At 37.9% G+C, this 19,759-nt stretch overlaps 2 protein-coding genes across 3 annotated transcripts; both read right to left on the bottom strand.

Moving 5' to 3' along the window:
- Window positions 1-306: 306 nt before the first annotated feature.
- On the bottom strand, window positions 307-11,530 carry htra3a (HtrA serine peptidase 3a). The gene is made up of 10 exons (XM_058386842.1): window positions 10,867-11,530; window positions 9,081-9,180; window positions 6,622-6,844; window positions 4,147-4,341; window positions 4,020-4,052; window positions 3,794-3,908; window positions 3,610-3,669; window positions 2,788-2,845; window positions 1,039-1,134; window positions 307-932 (listed from the first exon to the last, which is right to left on the bottom strand). Exons 1-10 carry the CDS (start codon window positions 11,291-11,293, stop codon window positions 764-766), a joined length of 1,476 nt encoding a protein of 491 aa, XP_058242825.1. The 5' UTR covers window positions 11,294-11,530; the 3' UTR covers window positions 307-763.
- A 2,296-nt stretch (window positions 11,531-13,826) lies between these two features.
- LOC131350771 (ras-related protein Rab-33B) lies at window positions 13,827-16,959 on the bottom strand. 2 transcript variants are annotated; one of them, XM_058385636.1, is made up of 2 exons: window positions 16,450-16,959; window positions 13,827-15,395 (listed from the first exon to the last, which is right to left on the bottom strand). In XM_058385636.1, the coding sequence occupies exons 1-2, from the start codon at window positions 16,639-16,641 to the stop codon at window positions 14,949-14,951; spliced, it is 639 nt and encodes a 212-aa protein (XP_058241619.1). In that variant the 5' UTR covers window positions 16,642-16,959; the 3' UTR covers window positions 13,827-14,948. The 2 variants fall into 2 exon arrangements, with proteins under 2 accessions (XP_058241619.1, XP_058241618.1); XM_058385635.1 differs by having other exon boundaries at window positions 13,835-15,401; window positions 16,450-16,939.
- Window positions 16,960-19,759: the final 2,800 nt, after the last annotated feature.

Here is a 19,759-nt window from a genome sequence, read left to right as displayed (position 1 = left end):
ATGTGGAGAAGATTGGGTATTTCTCTGGAAAATTTTGACCCTTCTAGCATAGCTCAGCTGGTTTGAGGTTATATGTCTAAGCAGCCTCTAACTGCATTCTTTCCAAGTACCTTAACACAAGTTTTAAGATGTCTTTGCTCTCAGTGAAGTGTAAAGATTACTCCAAAAATATCCGGGCAAAACGATAAGCTGTACCAAACCATTTTTAGTTGTTTTAGTACTTGTTTGCTCTGTTTAGGAAGGTGATAAATGATTAAATAATATGTTACAATACAAATAAATTTTATTAAGAAGGTTTTATTTGTAAAATATATATCATGTATAAAAAATGTACATGCTAGAGTATATAGAAAGACCTGCTTGCACTGGTGTGATAAACAACACTTAAATAATGAACACTGTACTAGAATGCTACAGTATGAAGCCAGGAACATATCTCAGCCAGTCATTAAGAAAATGTAGTGTAAAGTAGAACATAGAACATTTTCATCTCAAGTAGTTTGTAAAGTGAATACAGTGAGGTAACTAGGATTTAAAGACAGACATTTGGCTCCAGTGACTGTATGTCAAAATCTGAATATAAAACAATGTAAAATCTGTGTTTTCACTTAAAATCAGAAGCAATTGTAAAATCGTAGTCATCATTTACAATGTACTGATGTCCTCTGGTCAATAATACATGACATATCTTAACTGCACTTTTGTAATATTGAGAACATCTGTCATCTAAATCTACCTCAGTTTTCTTGCAACCTTTTATTTTTTACTGCTCAAGGACACGTGGTTCAATGTTGAATAGTAGACTATTGCTGCCTCGAAGAATTTCCAAGAGAAGTGCCGTGTTTCCATGAAGCGCCAACTGTATATCATCAGTGCTGACCAACGATCGACCATTTAGCTTCACAATGACATCACCTGCTTCAAGTCCACCCCTGAATACAGAAAGCAAGGACAAATACAGTATATGAGAGATTTCTCACAGTTTGGTTTATTGTGATTTAAAATGTAATCCTAATTAGCATCGTGACTGGGACATACTTTTGTGCAGGGGAATCCGGAATGACCTCATGGACAAGAATTCCACTGCTGATATCTGGGAAATATGGATCACGCTGTTTCATCTCTTTAACCAGGCTAAATTGTTTGTTTTTTTTTAAATGAAAGAGATGAAACAAAAGAATACAATTACATATCGAATTTCCAAACATAGCAAAATATCTTTTATTTACATACAGTCATATGAAAAAATTAGGACACCCCACTGAATATTCAGTTCTTCAGTTTATTAAGAAATGTCAATTTCTGATCTTGTTTTAATTTGTACCTGTAGATGAAAGTGATGTAATTGCATGTAAACAACAAAATATCACTTTGTTTTTCAAAAGAAATCAACAAAAAATGAGTATTTCACCTGAGGAAAAAGTCAGGACACCCTATGCCCTAATAGCTAGTGTTTCCCCCATTGTCTCAAAAAACCTCAAGGAGATGTTTCTTGTAGCCATCTACCAGTTTCTGACATCGACTGAAAGAAACTTTCCCCCACTCCTCCACACAGAATTCTTTCAGCTGTGTAATGTTTAGGGGGTTCCTTGCATGCACAGTCCATTTCAAATCACCCCACAGGATCACCATAGGATTTAGATCTGGGCTTTGACTTGGCCATTCCAAAATTCTCCATTTTTTTTACATTTCAGCCAGTCCTTGGTGGATTTACTGGTCATTGTTTTGGGTCATTGTCATGTTGCAAGGTTCACTTCCGCTTTATCTTTAATTCAGACAGATGGTCTTTGAGATGTTCCTCAAGCACCTCCTGATACAATGTAGAATTCATAATGGATTCTATGATTGTGAGCTGGCTAGGTCCTGCTGCAGCAAAGCATCCCTAAACCAGAACACTTCCACCTCCATGTTTCACAGTTGGTATGAGGTTCATTTGCTGAAATGCTGTATTTGGTTTACGCCAAACATGCCCTGTTATGGTGTCCAAATAATTCAATTTCAGACTCATCTGTCCGAAGCACATTATTCCAGAAGTCTTGGCTTTTATCTCTGTGTTCTTTGGGAAACTTTAGTCTTCTCACTCAGAACCTCTCACTTCAACAATTAAGAGCAAACCAAGCTAAATGTCCGAGGTTTAAATAAGGCAGGCCTCCTTCAAAATGCTCTGTAACAATGTTCTAATAACTTGCACCTGATGTGATACACCTGTAGGTCATTTTAAGCACAAATAAATATGAGGGTGTCCTTACTTTTTCCTCGCAAGAATTTGGTTTTTTTTAAATGACATTTTACAGATCATTTAAAAAAGACTTTTCTTTGGTTCTATTTGTTTAGGTATATTACTTGGATCGTTCAGTATTATTAAAATATTGATCAAATATGTTTAACTGTGTTAAAAAAACACACACAGGCTTTCATTTGGCGTCCTAATTTTTTCACATATGCTCATATGCTCACATATGTAGCATTTGACATATGCTCTTACAGTGACTAACACAAGTATTATACATTTATTAACATTTGTTCATATGTACCTATTAATATGTCCATGCATGTTGTATGAATTTAAATGAATTGAATGAAGCTGTACATAATAAAGCACTCCATGTGTTGCTGCTGTAGGAAAATAATCAATAATGGGGAAGGTGATGTGGCCCAACATATAGCAGAGATGGTGTACATTTAACCCACTGAATTATTGTACATTTAACCCATTTACAGATACACACCTTCTAGCCAATCAGATCAAATCATGCAAATTCTATCATGACTAGCAGTTTTACTTACTCCTTTGTGAGGGTGATCATTCTGATTCCAAGATATCTTTTCTTTGTGCCTTTTACATCTGAAATTAAGGCCAATAGTTATCTTAGTTAAGAATGTTACAAATAAAACTAGCAAAAAGTTCAGAAGGTGTGTCATGGGCAATGGAATAAATCCAACATTCGATTGTTTAAAAATGGCTTTAAAATAGTTTAACAACGTCATTTGAAACCAGTATATACTGTAAAGACGAAGTAATGAAACCAAAAATGTTTTAGTTGCAAATGTCTCTCTGTTGTTAGATACAGTATGTTAGTTTTGTAGCTCAAGTACAACGCTACAGCAGCAAATGCCAGGCACTGAACATGTTATATCTAGTCAACTTTATTTGCCGTAAGTGAAAAACTGTCAGTTTTATTGAACTGATACTTCATTGAACATCTGAAAATTGAGTTGGGGAATTTTTATGTTAATTGATGTTGCATTGCTTTCAAATAGCATAGTACTAACAATCTCAACAAGAAAGACAGGGAAATATGTACAGAACAAAACACAAAGATGTGTGGAATAATACAAAATGGGGTGTGCTGATATAGCAATCTCTTGTACCAGAGATAAGATTAGATAGTTATGTTCCAACAATTACAGCTTTTAATTAATAAATTAATACCATGCTTTTTGATATTACATTATTATTGAAACAAGTTAGTTCATGTAATCACATTACAGCAACTATCAACATTCTTTCCCACATTTTCTACATTTATAATAAAAAAAAAAAAGACATACCTACTGAAATGCACTGAAAATCAAATATCAAATCAAATATATAGGATCAATTCTCACCTGAGTCAGACGCCACAGGCTGAGATGGCATGTACTGCAACCTAACTAGTCTGTGTTTATCTGAAACAGATACCTGGGATTTACTTCAAAGTCTTCACTCTACTGATTTGCATGATTTTCTTCTTAATGACTGAGTAAATAACAATTCTGCTTACTTACACTGGAGTTATGCCAGAGCTCTTACCTTTGTACTGCTTGTCATAGGAATTGTCTAGAAATCTGTTAATACGGTCTGCCGGAATGGCAAAGGAGATCCCAGCTGTCACCTTCAGTGTGTTTATCCCAATAACCTCACCATCCTGAGGTAAAACATGTAACAATATGAGTGAAATGTCCTGGAGCATCACTTCTGTAGTGATGGTAAACTATATTTCTGATAAATGGAAAATTGATACAAGTCTAATACTTACGAGGTTAACGAGTGGACCACCTGAGTTTCCGTACTACTCAAGAGATTGGTGTGAGAAAAAGAGAAGGTTAAAAATGTCCAAAATTTAGGCGCTGACATTAGAGATGGCATTTAGACTAAAGTCTCACATTGATGATGGCGTCAGTCTGAATATAGTCCATGTCTGAGTCCCGGATGCCGAGCTCTTTGCCGTCTCTCTGTGCCGTGCTCACAATGCCTGTAGTCACAGTGTTCTGCAGAGCGAACGGGCTGCCGATGGCCACCACGAACTCACCCGGGCGCAGGTCAGCTGAGTGGCCCAGAGGAAGAACTGGAAGCTTTTTCTGATGTGGAAAAATAGACATATACAAAAGGAGACTGTTAGAATTCTCTATATGGGTGCAATTTAAATTTTTATCATTTACAATATTTTGTAAATATGCGTTTTAGCAAAGATGAGACATTTTTGACTTTTTGACTTCCAAAGAAAGTTTCTTATTATGAAATTCAGATTACAAATCAATATGATTCATAATTATTATAACATGTTATGCCACGCTCTCATTCATTCTCTGTGTCTCCTCAAATACACTACCAGTCAAAAGTTTGGACACATCTTCTAATTCCATGGTCTTTCCTGATGTTTATTTCTTTCTACATTGTAAAACAATGCTGAAGGCGGCCGAAATACACAATAATGTCCTTTGAACAGTTGATATATGTCTGCTACTGATGCTCTGTAAAGCCTTCATAATGGCTCTAATCTGAGGTGCTGTTAATTGGTGATTTCTGAGGCTGGTAACTCTAAATGAACTTCTGCTCTGCAGCAGAGGTAAGTTTTGGTCTTGCTTTCCTGGGATGGTCTTCATGTGAGCCAGTTTCATCATGGTGCTTGATGGGTTTTGGAAATGCACTTGACAATACTGTTCTTGCAAGAACTATTCCAGATCACCTGACCTCCGTGTCTTAAAATAACAACTGACTGTTTTTTGTTGTCGTTACATATGGATTACTTAAGTCCATGTGTGTTATTTCATAGTTTTGAAATCTCCAGTATTGTTCTAGAATGTAGAAAATAAATCCCTAAACAAAAAACACTGAATAAAAAGGTGTGTCCAAACTTTTGACTGGTAGTGTAAATTAGGTCTTAAAGGATAAATAAAATGATAAAATATTCTATTCAGCACAACGCTCTGTATGTCTTAAAACTTAAGAAATAAAGTCACCCAAACACAGTGTAAGGGCTAAAATTAAGAAAAAAGTAACAAAGAAAAAAGAGTTTGATTGTAACCAACAAAAGGGCTATAACACAGAGATATGATGAGAAAAGATGAAAACAGAAACAAACTCTCTGTGAGGTCTGCTAACACTCTTAAGCAAAAACACTCTCTGACGCCACTGCCTTTCTTATCCAAGCCTTTCATACAATCTCTTTTCCAACTCCAATCATATAAACCAAGCATTCAGTTCATTTCCCAGTCAGACTAGTCAGTGTTTATTTCTAAAATTCCCGTACTAGCTCTGTAGCAGGCCAACGTTAATATGTCTAAGTAGCCTAGACTCATTGGATAGTGAGATATAAACCAGCTCATAAAGCATGAGAGGTAAACTCACACAGCCAGATCTGGTGTATATGTGAGAATTGCCATCAGAGGTGGTGATAATAGATGATTAATATACAGTGAATGTGGAAAGCTCATTAACACCCATAAATGTCTCAAGGGAAAGGACTAGGCTGTGCCAGGAAACCTTACAGTCTTGTAAAGTAAAGCCTTTTTAGGAAGTGTGAATTTCTGGTTCACAGCCTAGCCTTGCTTAGCTTGACTTACATGTAGTGTAGTCAAATTATGATTTAAGATGGTCATAATGAGTGTGTTTGGTATAGACAGCCATATTGTGTGGGGTCATGAAGATATCAGTATCTATAGTCTTATCATGACATACAGGTTTGGGATCACTTGCATATTTCAGCTTGATTTCAGCTACGGAGGAAGACTCCATCAGCCAATCCATCTTATGGGAGATGCCCCAGGAAGCATGGGGTGAAATCTCATTGACAGAAAAATTGACAGCTAGAATGCCCAGGCTGTAATTGCTGCGAAAGGTGTGTTTTTTTTATGAAGGTTTGAAGGAAAGCTGGAAGAAAATATTTATCATTTCCATCAAAATCATTATTTCTAACTCTGACATGTCTGCATGTCCTGTTATTTTGCTATATTTTCTATTCAGACTAATTTCGTGTATGTTTCATTGGAAAACAATAAATCTTTTTTGAGCGATCCCAAACTTTTGAGCGGTAGTATACCTGTCATACTGTACTTTAATGGTATAGTTTAGATGTTAATGTGAAACTATTTTTAACATTTTTCTTTAACAATAAAATTGGTGATCTAGTTTTAAAGAACAAGCCCAGAAAATTTTTTATTCAGGATTTGATAAACTACAAGGCATATTCTACTAAATATTCATTCAATAGTATTAATAGCAATTTATCTCCAGCAAATTAGTATTCGTCTATTTTCAAGGACTGATTGAGTACAATGATGTGTTTTCACAACTAGTCAGTCGTAAATGCTTGGTCCATCCATAGGTTCATCCCTACTGTAAATACGCTGCTTTAATACCCGTGTGTTGACTTTGATAGTGGCGATGTCAGACTTCTTGTCGATGTCTGTTATGGAGGCTTCGTATTTTTTGCCATCGTGAAGCTGCACCCGAAGCTGCTGTCGGCCCACTGTACTGGCGCTGCTGCTCACCACATGAGCGTTGGTCACGATCACACCGGAATCTTTCACGATGAATCCTGATCCGCTGGACAACGGCACGTGGTGGCCAAACAGTGGATGACTAGACACAAACATTGAAGAAGTGACTGTATTTGTACAAAATTAATTCTAAGCATGTTATATTTTAACATGAAAGTAAGGAAAGTTAGATGAATGCTTCTATACCACAGCACTGATTAGCAGAAGGTGTTGGTTAGTTTTCTATAACAGTATTTCTGTCTCCTTCTTCTTCTTCTTCTTCTTCTTTCGGCTTTTCCCTTCAGGGGTCGCCACAGCGAATCATCTCTCTCCACCTATCCCTATCTTCTCCATCCTCAACACTTGCACCCATTAGCTTCATATCCTCATTTATTACATCCATATACCTCCTCTTTGGCCTTCCTCTTTGCCTCCTTCCTGGCAGCTCCATGTCCAACATTCTCCTACCAATATAGTCACTCTCGCTCCTCTGAACATGTCCAAACCATCTTAATCTGGCCTCCCCCAAACGTCCAACATGAGCTGTCCCTCTGATGTACTCGTTCCATTTCTGACAACAGTGCTGTCTGTTATTCAACTCTCGGGTTTATATTAATGCACTCATTCTAATACATTATCAGTTCTATAGTAACAACACATTCAAAGGGACTTGTTGCTCCACATATTTAAGATACAGTACTTTAAACATGTTCAACATTTGTTTAACAACAAACATCAATTATTTGTTAAAATGGTTAAGGTTTTCAGTAAGGAGATTTTCAACATTTATGGATATTGTCCCCAGTTTTAGTGTTTTGTAAATGTAACTAAGGTAACGCAATAGCTTTTACTTTTTTCATTACGAGAAGGCTTCAGGACATAACAATTTCTGGGCAACATCACAAGTTGCATTTTCCTTTCCCTGTCTGATGAACTTCATGAAAATATGAGGGGACATCTGTTTTAGCTGCTGGAATGTAAATGGTAATGGAAACTATCTTGTTCCATGGACGTTCAACAGCATTAAATGGAACTCATTTGTGTAAGAAAATATATAATTACTGTCAAATTGCAGTGGTGTAAGAGTAATAAAACATGGCAGGAGCATATTGTTAAAGGAAAATAATTAGCTTTGCTGTGGGGTAATAGATCATGCAACCCAGTTGTTGATTATTTTCCTGTAACAGCATGTACATGTTTGGGGCAAAAAGACCAATTTAAAATCTGTACTGAAAGTTTTTTTTACAAAATAAAACTTTCCATGCTTTTTTTCCCCAGTCATGTTCAAAGTCAGAGATGTACGGTAGATCTACAGTAGATTATTTTAATCTGAGGCTAACAAAGGTGGTAAAACATGATAGCTCATTCTAAACATGATTTATGAAACAGTTGATTTTAGTCTCTTGTACACTTTTATACACTCCCATCAGGAAGATCTCCAAGCATATTTCTGTGTCCATAAACAGACACCTGAGGTAAATATATGAAATATTGGGTATTTAAAATGAATGTCACCAGGTAGGTCAGTGAGAGATCACTGTATCTATCCAAGTAGTGAATGAAACAAGACAATTAATGATTAGCTGGCATTGTGGACATAAATAATTCTGCCCTACTTAAAAGTAGTTTTTAAGTAGTGCAGCAATCCAGAGAAACACATGGCATTAAGCAGGACGACAGCTGTATCATCAAAACAGTCATCTTGTCCTATTTAAACTTTTAATGCTTGGCTATTTTTCACATATTTCACATTTATTGGTATAATAGTTGTTTTGCTCAACCATCAAACTAAACTGGAACCATAACCAGAAACCAAACCAGATGTCCATTGAGCAATGCCTCAACAATTTTTTGGTCAGTCTGGATTCATCACTTAGACAAGTAATGTAAACTAGGGCAGGGGAAGAAGTAGGTCAGTACTTTATTTTATTCCTCAGCCCTGTAATATTCTCAGTTCTGATTGGCCAGAAGGTGTTGATTCATTTTCTAACAGCAGCTATGACGTTAGTGCTGGCTGTAATTTAAATCACAGATCTATATTAATGCACTTGTTCTAATGTGATATTATTATAGTAAGAATTCCTTCACAGGGACAATTCAGCAGTTTTTGATGGAGTCTCTGGTGTTAGAAATTTTGTAAGGGTCAGAATTTCGGGGGAACATAACCTACATTGCACTTTTTTCTTGGTGATGGAGAGACTGTTATATTGCTAGGTTATTATAAGTGCTACAGCATAAAGCAGAGTTTTCTAGTTTTCTAGCACTTGTGCGAGCCATGTCATATGACGCAACATTTAGCACAACATCACCAAATCAATAAGCACAGAAGTGGTCTTTACCTGAGAAAAAGCTCGATATGGACCACAGAAGGGACAATTTTTTCCACAACATCAGCGATGAAGTTAAACTTGTACCTGGGGCTGCTGTGGTGTGTAGAACCTATACTAGCAGAAAGAATTATGCATGTTAATAATATTCAACAGTCACTAAAGAAAGCAATGTTAAAACGTTTCTCCTAGATTTACACATTCTATTAAACAAGATACTAAAAAAATGAATGTCATGTTTGGGAGATTGACTCTTGATATTAAAGTCATCTATGGCTTGACAAGAGCCTGGCTCTTTGGTTCAGTGTCAATCAGGGTAACACTAACAAATTGTGGGTATATGGAAGAGGGCAGTTAACATTTTCTTTCAGCTGTGTTCAGTTGGCCTATCATGGGCTGTATTAGCATTAGCAGTGTGAAAAGCTGCAATGGCTGACTTCGTGTCTCATGTAAAGCATGCACTCTACCTGGCCCTCCCTGATTACTAGCTATGCTGTTCATATGATCAGGGAAGAACTAGCTAGTGGCAATCAGACAATAGGGAGAAAATGGGGTAAAAATAACACAGAGTTAAATATAGCAACAAATGATAAAGAATATTCTAGTCTGGCCATTTCAGTTTATTTCCATAAAAATGCTAAGTTCGAGTTTTATTTTTATCCTTATGCAAATATATCCCATATACACAAAAACTGTTTACATTAAGTGCAAATAGTGTGACTCTTTATACATCTGTACATAATGTACATCTCTATGAATGCAAATTATTAATTTAAATGGAAAGACTCTCTCTCTCTCTCATCTCAAAGTTTTGGCAATATGTGTTTTGTGCAATTTAATTTCAGTACATTTTAAATACCAAGGATATCCTATCCACATTGTTTCATGAACAAATTATTGCCTTGTAACTTTAGTGTAAACGAAGATACTGATATGTGTCATGTAATTTATTGTGCAGCGTTTTAATGTTCTCCCAGTGCTTCAGGGGTTTCCTCCCCCAGTCTAAAGACATGTGTTGTAGGCTGACTGGTATCTCTACATTGTCCACAGTGTGTGAATGGGTGTGAGAGTATGTGGGTGATTGTGCCTTGTGATGGGTTGGCACCACATCCAGGGTGACCCCCACTTCTGGGATAGACATCAGGTTCCCTCCTGCTTTGTGTGGTACAGAAAATGGATGGATGTATTGATAGACTTTTACATTTGTGGGTGCTTTTGGAGATTTTCTTTGGGTTTATACATTATAAATAATTTGATTGACTTCTCAGATGGTATTTTACACATTGTTGATGAAGTGCAGTGGCAGGAATCTTTTTTTTTTTTATAATATATTAATATATAGTTTTGATCTTTGCAACAGTAATTTAACTGAAAAGAAAAACAAAGAAAAACTCTTCTCATAAGATTGTGAGATTTTAATGCAGGAAGTCTGGATGGAAAATAAACTGTTGTCTAGTCTTCAATTAAATTGTTCCTGAGTTCTGGTATGTTAATGATTTCAGCAGCCATCTGAAATGGGGGGGGGCGGTTTCCAGTGCCTATGTATCTCTTTAAAGGTAGAAATCCTTATTCAGATGTTTAGAATACAATGCTCTACTTTTATATGCGTACATCATAGCTCTGATATAAACCAATATTTAATATATATAACGCAAATGGGTCACACCAAGCATCATGGGATGTGCTATATGACGCTTGGTGATGCTTGGTGTGACACATTTGCATTATATATTAAATAATTCAATCCAATTCAGTTCATTTGCACCGTATATGATAATGTTAGTCTGCGGTGCCCTACCTGGAGCTGCAGATGCGCACCTATCTTTGTGCATCTTGGTGACTGGAGCGTTCCCCCGCTGCCGCGCTCTGCGACTGGCCGCCTCCAGCTTGCAGGGGTTTTCATAAGTCTTACCATCGCTGCCGCACACCGGGTGTCTGCTCTTACACCGACAAACCCCTTTAGAAGATTTCTTTCCCCCAGGGTGCACACACTCCAACCCAGCGGCGCAGGGAAGATCGCGCTTGCGGCCGCAGGTTGCGCCCTCCTCCACCGAAGCACACACCGTGCAGCAGCCGCACCGGTCCAGCACGCGTCCTCCCTGGCATGCAGCACGCGGCGCCGGGCACTTGGTCATGTCGCAGTTGGCCGGACAGGGCGCGCGCGACTCGGGTCCTGCTAGAGCATGTGTGAAAAGCACAAACACGGCGAAAAGCAACATGTACATCCTGCGGTTCGACCAGTGAACTAAGGTGATATGGTGAAAAGTCCGTGATGTAATTACATTTCCTCAATTCAGCGCGTGCACAGTCATTTTGACAGAGCGAGAAATGACTGAAACTGGATCACTTTCACAAAGCATTCATGATCACGGTTAAAATCGCAGTTATACACCAGCGCTCATACAGTATGAAGCTGTTTCTTCTTTCCTTCTCAAGTGGTCAACTCTCTCTCTCTCTCTCTCTCTCTCTCTCACACACTCACACACACACACACACACACACCTCTCTCTCTCTCACACACACACTCACACACACACTCACACACACACACACACACCCCTCTCTCTCACATACACACACACAAACTGTGGAACACCATCTAGTGTCCATTACCCAAATTAATTCACCCCTAAATGCGTCATTGTAAAAAAAAAAAAAATCTATGCTCAATATTTTGAATAGTTTATGATGTTTCTAATATCAAGAAACAAATAGTGCCTCTGGTTTAATCCTATGACTATGACAGTTTTCTCTGGGTTATCAAACTTCCTCCCCTTTTCCAAAAACATGCTGGTGATAAATTGAGAACTGTGAACATATGAACTTATGAGTATGTGAGTATGGTGCTCTGTATGACCGGTATCCCACTTATAGTGTATTTCTGGCTCCAGTCCTATCACAACCCTGACCAGAATAAAACAATTAATAAAGAAAAATGAATTTCCTACCACAGGCATGCTAACATTTCCTTCTCAAAACATCCCAGGGACCAATATGTATTGAGCTTCATGTTTGATTTGGTGTAGACAGATTTCTTGTCAAATCATGATGACAATTTGTACAAGGCAGGTACTCTAAATTTTTTAAAAAGGCTCTAGTTAAGTTTGTTTGAGTTAAAATGTCATTTAGCAGTGCTTTCCACATTCTTCCAACCTGAGATTTTTCAGGAAACGTCTTCCCAAGATTTTTTCATTTCAATTTATCGTTAATTCTTTCAGCCTGTTTCACTATGGCAACATTGCTCCAAAATAAATGCTAACTATAAATTTCTAATAATAGGCCACTTGTTTCTTCTAGTCTGAAATTTACACAAAATACTCTCAATATTTTTTTTAGATTATGGCACAGCTGCTATTTCCTGTTCCTGGCTCATTCATTCAGATGAATTCTGTTTCCCTGTTATTCTTCCCCTTGAATTTTTGACTGATATGTTCAGAATGTACATTCACGTTTTAAACACATTTGAACAGTCAAATTTTATATTTGTTTACGTTACACTGAAAACAGTCACACCCTATGCTAATAATTAAACCCACCTAGAGAAAAAGTCCATTCCGTGGAGTGGAAGAAGAAGTGGTCTTCAAAAAAGGAACTTTGCATCTACTTCCTCATATTTTTGCATGAAATTCTTCAAAGATTTAAACCCCTTCAGTCTTGAAAGAAAGGGTCTGTGAAAAACAAGACGATAGGGCTGAAAGGCACAGATGAGCTTTTCTTTAATTATTATCATTTCAGGGAACCCTGTTCTATAAAAGAGCAATATGTACATACACAGATCATCCGTAACATTATGACCACTGAGAGGTGAAGTGAATAACACTGATTATCTCCTCATCATGGCACCTGTTAGTGGGTGGGATATATTAGGCAGCAAGTGAACATTTTGTCCTCAAAGTTGATGTGTTAGAATCAGGAAAAATGGACAAGTGCAAGGATTTGAGTGAGTTTGATGAAGGGCAAAATTGTGATGGCTAGACGACTGGATCAGAGCATCTCCAAAACTGCAGCTCTTGTGGGGTGTTCCCGGTCTGCAGTGGTCAGTATCTATCAAAAGTGGTCCAAGGAAGGAACAGTGGTGAACTGGCGACAGGGTCTTGGGCGGCCAAGGCTCACTGACGCATGTGGGGAGTGAAGGCTGGCCCGTGTGATCCGATCCAATAGATGAGCTACTGTTGCTCAAATTGCTGAAGAAGTTAATGCTGGTTCTGATAGAAAGGTGACAGAAAACACAGTGCAGGATGGGTCAGGGCTGTTTTGGCAGCAGAATGGGGGCCAACACAATACAGTCATAATGTTATGTCTGGTCAGTGTACATATACATATTAGTTAAAGAAACCTGCTAATGATATTCCATTTAAGAAACAAGCAAGCTAGTGGAACAAATCAGTGAGACAGCATAGCATTTCATATCTCTTACAAACAATAAACCAGCTGAAGTTTAGCTCTTTACTAATCCAGTACTTTCCCTCCAGTAAGACATCACACCAGGGCCGATCATAATTACAGGATATTGCTCCAAAAATACGAAACTCCAGTGTTAGCGCATCTTAAATCTTAGTTTGTTCTTCCATGCCTCCACTGTCTCTAGCTACAGCAATGTGTTGAATGTGACACCAAACTGACAGGTGAGTGTAATTTCCAGTAAACTCTTACACTCATCAACTCCATGAAGGTGAGAAGCATTCACAGGAACTCACACAATCATATTAATGATACACACACATATGTTGTGTTCACACACAGACGCACAGTGCAGCAGGTTGAAATGAAACACACAATTGTTTAGATCTGTTTATTTAAGCTGTAATGTGATAGAAGGAACTGGATTTAAAATGAAATGTTGATCATGAGTTTAAGGTCCAGAATTTCAACTTCAGTGAGAAGACTCAGTGAGAAATATCAGAATAAATTACTCAATTAGACACTAAGACAAAACATTCTGTGTTAGAAAATAAACATATTAGAAGCTCACAAGTATATTGAGCAACAACCTGGTGCATAATTAATACTGAGATCATTTTTAAGGTTTAAAGGGTCAGTGACACAATATGATGTCCAGCATGATCAGTAGATATTTGGCATTTATACAACTAATTCAGATCACAACAATGATTTGGCTAAAAATAAAATCAACTCAATTTTCAACTGATCAATCAGACATGTTTTTTTAAACCAACATTTGTGCTGAAAAAGCCAGTTCACTGAAGGGGAAATACTGACTGTATCTGAGTGACCCTTCCTGTTTGCTGATGCACGTATGTGTCAGCGTACATTCCTTTAAAAGTACAAATATGGCAAACATTTTGAACAGGTGACATGACAGCAGTGGTGCATTTCTAAACGGATACCAAAAAAAGTCCCTCAGAAAGTGGCTTTAAATCAGAAATAAGACCTACAAATTTGACCAACCCGCTCACTCTTGTACATAATTAACCGATCTCACTCAGTCAACTAAAGACGGATGTATCCACAAAGCATCATACAATGCCGCATAAGCAACCAGCACCCTCCTGTATTCAACATCATGGCTTTTCTTTGTCCTGTGAGCTTTACACCTCATCACCCGCACCCACAGACATGAAATGTTTTTGTAGGGTACAATGACATCAAAATCCTGATGCACATATTTGTAGCAAAGTATAATTCATCATACGTATAGACTGATTTGGGCTGAAATGATTGTGCAAACTGCAAAAGACATCAGTTCATCTACACTCTCCTTGTTGCTAATTCTTTTTCCTCTGGTGGAATGCACTTCAGAGTCTTGATGAGAAATCAACAACGATGTGCAAAATAACAGTCTTGAAGTGCAAAAGAAGTCTGGAATAAAAGACAGCCAAAGACTTTCAGTCTGTCCTCATTTTACCCGTCATCCCTCCATCAGCAGTTGCAGATCCCTTTCTCCTTTTTCTCTTCCACAGTGTTGGCTTTTGGACAAAGTTTAATACACCTGACCACCTCTGTTTTTTTTGTTCTGTGCCTACTTATCTGCTGTACCAGTTTGCTGAAGATAGCATCCACCTGCTCTCTGCTGCCACCTTTAGCTGAAAAGAGGTAGAAGGGCATAGAGTGGACCTCAGCTAAGTGCCGTGCTTGCTCGATGGTCGAGGCTGTGCTCAAGGTCACCAAGTCAGCCTTGTTAGCCACGAGCACACGGGGCACGTCTGGTCCAAGTAAGTGTTGCTGACACTCCTCCATCCAGAGGGGCAGACTGCGGAATGAAGCCACGTTAGTGACGTCGTAGACAAAAACGACCGCGTGTACATTGCGGTAGTAGTGTTGTACCATGCACTTCCGAAAACGCTCCTGACCAGCCGTGTCCCACAACTGCACCTGGACAGAGATGGGGGGAAAAAAAGCAAAAAAGATATGATGCAACTTTAGAACAATTCTAATGGCATAACAATACAATAATGGCCACATTTACTGATTTTTACATTTTTCAGATAAGCAAATGTCTAGCCAGTGTGCTTTGTTGTCACGCCTTTGGTTGCATTTGACTGTTTCAACTGTACATACACAGAGTGTCTTAGCAACCCACACACACACATTCACTTGAACACATAAGGTTTGTGTGTGTGTGTGAGGCTGGGTTGGACAAAGAGCCATTGTTTGAAAAAAAAGTGAGCATGTTTTAAATGTTTTCCATTTAAGGGGAAGATGATTCATGTACGTAGCAACAGGCAGCTTTTCAGCAATTTCATTTCCCTTTTTTCTGTAGGCCACAAAAGTCCCTTCATTAACAGCAACATCAGTCTGTAACGACATTTTTAAAAATCCCAGGGAAACACAGACCTCATGCTGGATTCTCCCTAAAAAACACAAACTGATTATTGTCTCTTACGTTAAAGAGAAACATGAGACAAAATATTTGAATGTGCACATAATTCTATTATTTTACAACTTCTTATTTGTATTTTATTAGCATTTCCTATTCCTTATATTTTACAATGTATTTAATTCTATCAATTTAAATGCATCAATATGCATTTGGTTAACGTTAATATTATTAAAATCATGTGTTAAATAAAATAAATAATTAATAAATAATTTATATATATATATAAATTTAAAAATGGTTCTGATTTTTACGTGATGTATTTTTTTATTATTTTTTATATTTATTTATTTTTACTTCACTACACACAGTATCAATATTATTCTAATTATTAGATTACTTCTTCACATTTATTTTTATTTATATAATCCTAATTATGTTTCCGCTTATTCGCATAAAAATGATAAATAATGATAAATCCATTTCAGCATGATTTCACTTCTTGCAACTTTGTTACTCATCCTAAAGCAGTCTGTTTGATTTGGTTTGCATGTCTCACACACACACACACACACACACACACACACACCTCTACGCCTTTACCTTGACCTTCTCGCCCCCCACGTGCAGCAGTCTCTCTCGGAAGTCCACGCCGATGGTGGAGTCGGTTTTCTCGGGGAACTTTCCGCTGCAGTAGAGGTGAGTGAGGCTCGTTTTTCCCACACCGGCGTCTCCCAGCACGATTATTTTACAGGTGCGACATATAGCCGGGATCCAAAACTCACACGAGTCCATCTGTAAAACTCTAACTCACTTGACTCGAGTCAGAATGTTTAAACCCGGAGCATCACCGCCTGTTCTTCACCCCGAGCGCGCGTGCCCTTAGTGTTTTATTTCTCGCGCTGCTCAGGGAACTGCCCCTAGATTGTACGAGACGAGACTCAAATCTCGCGAGACTAGATGCACTTCATAGACTACTATAGATAGTAATGTTCAGTGAAGACAGATCAGCTGTAGCTCCCTGAATAAGGGAACACACCCAGAATATGACACCATGTCCATCACACACAACCAGTCCACCTACCAGCATGTTTTTATAGAAGGAAACTGGAGAACAGAAAAACACAGGGAGAACATTCCGAGAAACGTCATGCTGATAGTTACCTAAACTCATAATCAAACTGGGAACACTGGAGCTGGAGCTGAGGCAGCAACAAAAATCTCTTGCTGGTGGTGTTTATCCATGGCTTTACATGTTCTGGCTCTTATAACTTGGAAAATAAACTGGCATATATACTGCTGTGGACTGAATCTCCAAGCACATTTCAAATGGATTTATGTCTGAGATTTCAAATACAATTAAGACCTCCATTGTACATGCTTATATTTAGCTCACATTCAATCCAGAATGCACTAGCTATTGGCAAAACTAGCAATAGTGCCTAACCAAATTTCACTCTCAGTTATGAATATAACTGCATTTCCTTGACACTAGAGAGTTACCACCAAGGATTGTGGCTTTTGTAACATTGCACATCAGCAGCCTCGCCACCAATTTACCAAGCTAGCTAACATAAATGTTACATTTCTAATTAACACTAACAAAATCACCAACTTATTTTATGGTTCAGTAATTGTCTACAATATTTCTATACACCTTTTATGACAGGAAGACCTAGAAAACGTTCAGTTATTTTATGATTCTAACTTCAGTACTGTCACAGACTCAAACATAGTGTTGTTTTCCTCTTATCCCTGACAGCAGAACCAAGCTGCCAGGTCTGAAACTTACAGGAAATGAAAGCACATGCGAGCATACTGGACATTCGTGATGTATTTACCACATTTACTTACCCATCAACCGTAATTACTGTATCCTGGTCAGGGTGGATGTGGTTTCAAGTATAGTTTTGTTTATATTTTAAGAAAAGCAAACCAGACAAGTTAATTGGAAACCTAAATAATGACTGCAGAAGTGGTCATAATTTTGGGAGGGGAAGGAAGGAAAGGGAAGGCAAGTGACCAGAAAAAGGAAAAAGGAAAGGGGAAGAGAAAGACAGAGAAAAGACAGAGAAAGAAAAAGAATGACAGACAGAAAGAAAGACAGTCAGAAAGAAAGAGAGAAACAGAGTAAGACCAAAAGAAAGACAGACAGGCAGGAAGGCAGGCAGAAAAAAAGAAGGACAGAGAGGCAAGCAGGCAGAAAAAAAGAAGGACAGACAGACAGACAGAAAGAAAGAAAGAAAGAAAGACAAACAGGCAGGCAGACAGAAAGAAAGAGACACACCACCACTTGGAACTTGGCGTAGATATTTCTTGAAAAAAAAAACATTTCATTAGCATGTATGCCATTAATCAATGGCACAGGGATGATCCAACACACATTTCTACACAGGAAGGTCTGTTAATGAGCTGATTAGATGAATCCGACATGTTGGTAGCAGATCATACAGCAAGCTGGTTTGTGATTTCACTTCTGTCCCAAAAACAGTGATTTGGTTTAAATTTTATTATAAGAAAAAGATATTTTGGTGTCATCTTTGACGTTCCACTGCTTTAAAATATATTTTTTGCATTTTAAAATATTCCATACTGAAGCTGCTAAGATGTTACGGTTCAACTGCTCTTAAAATCCCCTCAAAGCAACATCACTCCCACGTGGCCACACACAGCTCTTCCTAAACCACTGCGCTGTGGATATCAAGGATTTAAAGGCACACAGTTTAGACACCTCACTGATTTGAGACCATTTATTGTATTGCTTTTTTTTTTTTTTTGGTACCCCGTCTATAACCAGAGGACAGACGTGGACAGCTGGAAACCGGACATGCTTACGGATACGCTCTTCAGATCTGAAAAAAGGAGTGTGTTTTCAGATGGGACATGCCTAGAGAAATACTACCTGAAACGTCAAGGGTACAAATGAAAAGAGTTGTGATGGATCCAAAGAAAGATATTTGGTGATTCTTAGGGATTTATCACAGCTTTTTTAAATTCATACAAAGTTTTACGTAGTATATCTTGTGTCCCTGACAAGAGTTCACTTCATAACGCCAATTATGTCTTTTATCGATGGTGTATATATAATACATAAACGATAAATTAAAAAAAATGTTCTCACCCCTTTGACTATACACTAAAAAAGGCAAAAAAGTGTACAATCCGAAATGTACATAGACTAGTACCAAATTTATGGTTTTTCATTCTTTGTGTTGTTTTTTTTTTATTACAAAAAATTCATTATCATACAACAAACTCATCATTCCACATTGAAAACGAAGTAGGGGCAAGAGAGAGCGGGTTAAAGGGATACTCCAGTATCATACGTGCGATCGTCACAGCCAAGGATTTCAACGTGTGAAGCTCAGAACCTGCTGATTTGATACTCATCGGTAAGGAAAGACTAAAGGTAGTCATTTAAGAAACTGAGGAGTGTTTTCATGAAAGTGTATTTAGTAATAAAGCTAGAATTTTCAGAGAAAATGTGTGATTAGTTGTTACCACAGGCACACAGAGAATGCTGTATGAATTAAACAATACCTTTAGAGAAGTAAGCATTATCTGATTGCTCCAGTGTTGGAAATATTTTCCTCACGCCTGTCTCAAGTATAAATGTTGTTTTGAATGATTTTTTTCCCCCCTCAGTCACATAGTAAATGTTCGCTTATCCGATCTATCCTCGGGTCACGGGGAGCCTTTGCCTATCTCCGGCATCATCGGGCATCAAGGCAGGATACACCCTGGACGGAGTGGTTGATATATGAGAAGGCTAAAATTTTCAGAAGAAAACAGCAAGGCAAAATTCTGGCATTTGAGCAACTTAATAATAAGCAGACCTCCATGTTTTAGCCAACTGAAGAGACTACAGTCCTGCATACTTGTTTTGGCGCAAAATAAAGCGCTGCCATGCATT

This window comes from Hemibagrus wyckioides, linkage group LG03, assembly GCF_019097595.1.
Source record: "Hemibagrus wyckioides isolate EC202008001 linkage group LG03, SWU_Hwy_1.0, whole genome shotgun sequence".
In the NCBI taxonomy this organism is placed as follows: domain Eukaryota; kingdom Metazoa; phylum Chordata; class Actinopteri; order Siluriformes; family Bagridae; genus Hemibagrus; species Hemibagrus wyckioides.
Note: the sequence above shows the minus strand (reverse complement) of the source record. Positions and strands in the feature narration are given on the sequence as shown.

Coding starts and splice junctions, on each gene's coding strand:
- LOC131350771 (XM_058385635.1), bottom strand. CDS start 16,641: ATGGACTCGTGTGAGTTTTGGATCCCGGCTATATGTCGCACCTGTAAA. Junction 15,402..16,449: donor TGGGGGGCGAGAAGGTCAAG/GTAAAGGCGTAG, acceptor ATCTCTGTCCAG/GTGCAGTTGTGGGACACGGC.
- htra3a (XM_058386842.1), bottom strand. CDS start 11,293: ATGTACATGTTGCTTTTCGCCGTGTTTGTGCTTTTCACACATGCTCTA. Junction 4,342..6,621: donor CTATCAAAGTCAACACACGG/GTATTAAAGCAG, acceptor TTTCCACATCAG/AAAAAGCTTCCAGTTCTTCC. Junction 3,670..3,793: donor CTATGACAAGCAGTACAAAG/GTAAGAGCTCTG, acceptor TATCTGTTTCAG/ATAAACACAGACTAGTTAGG.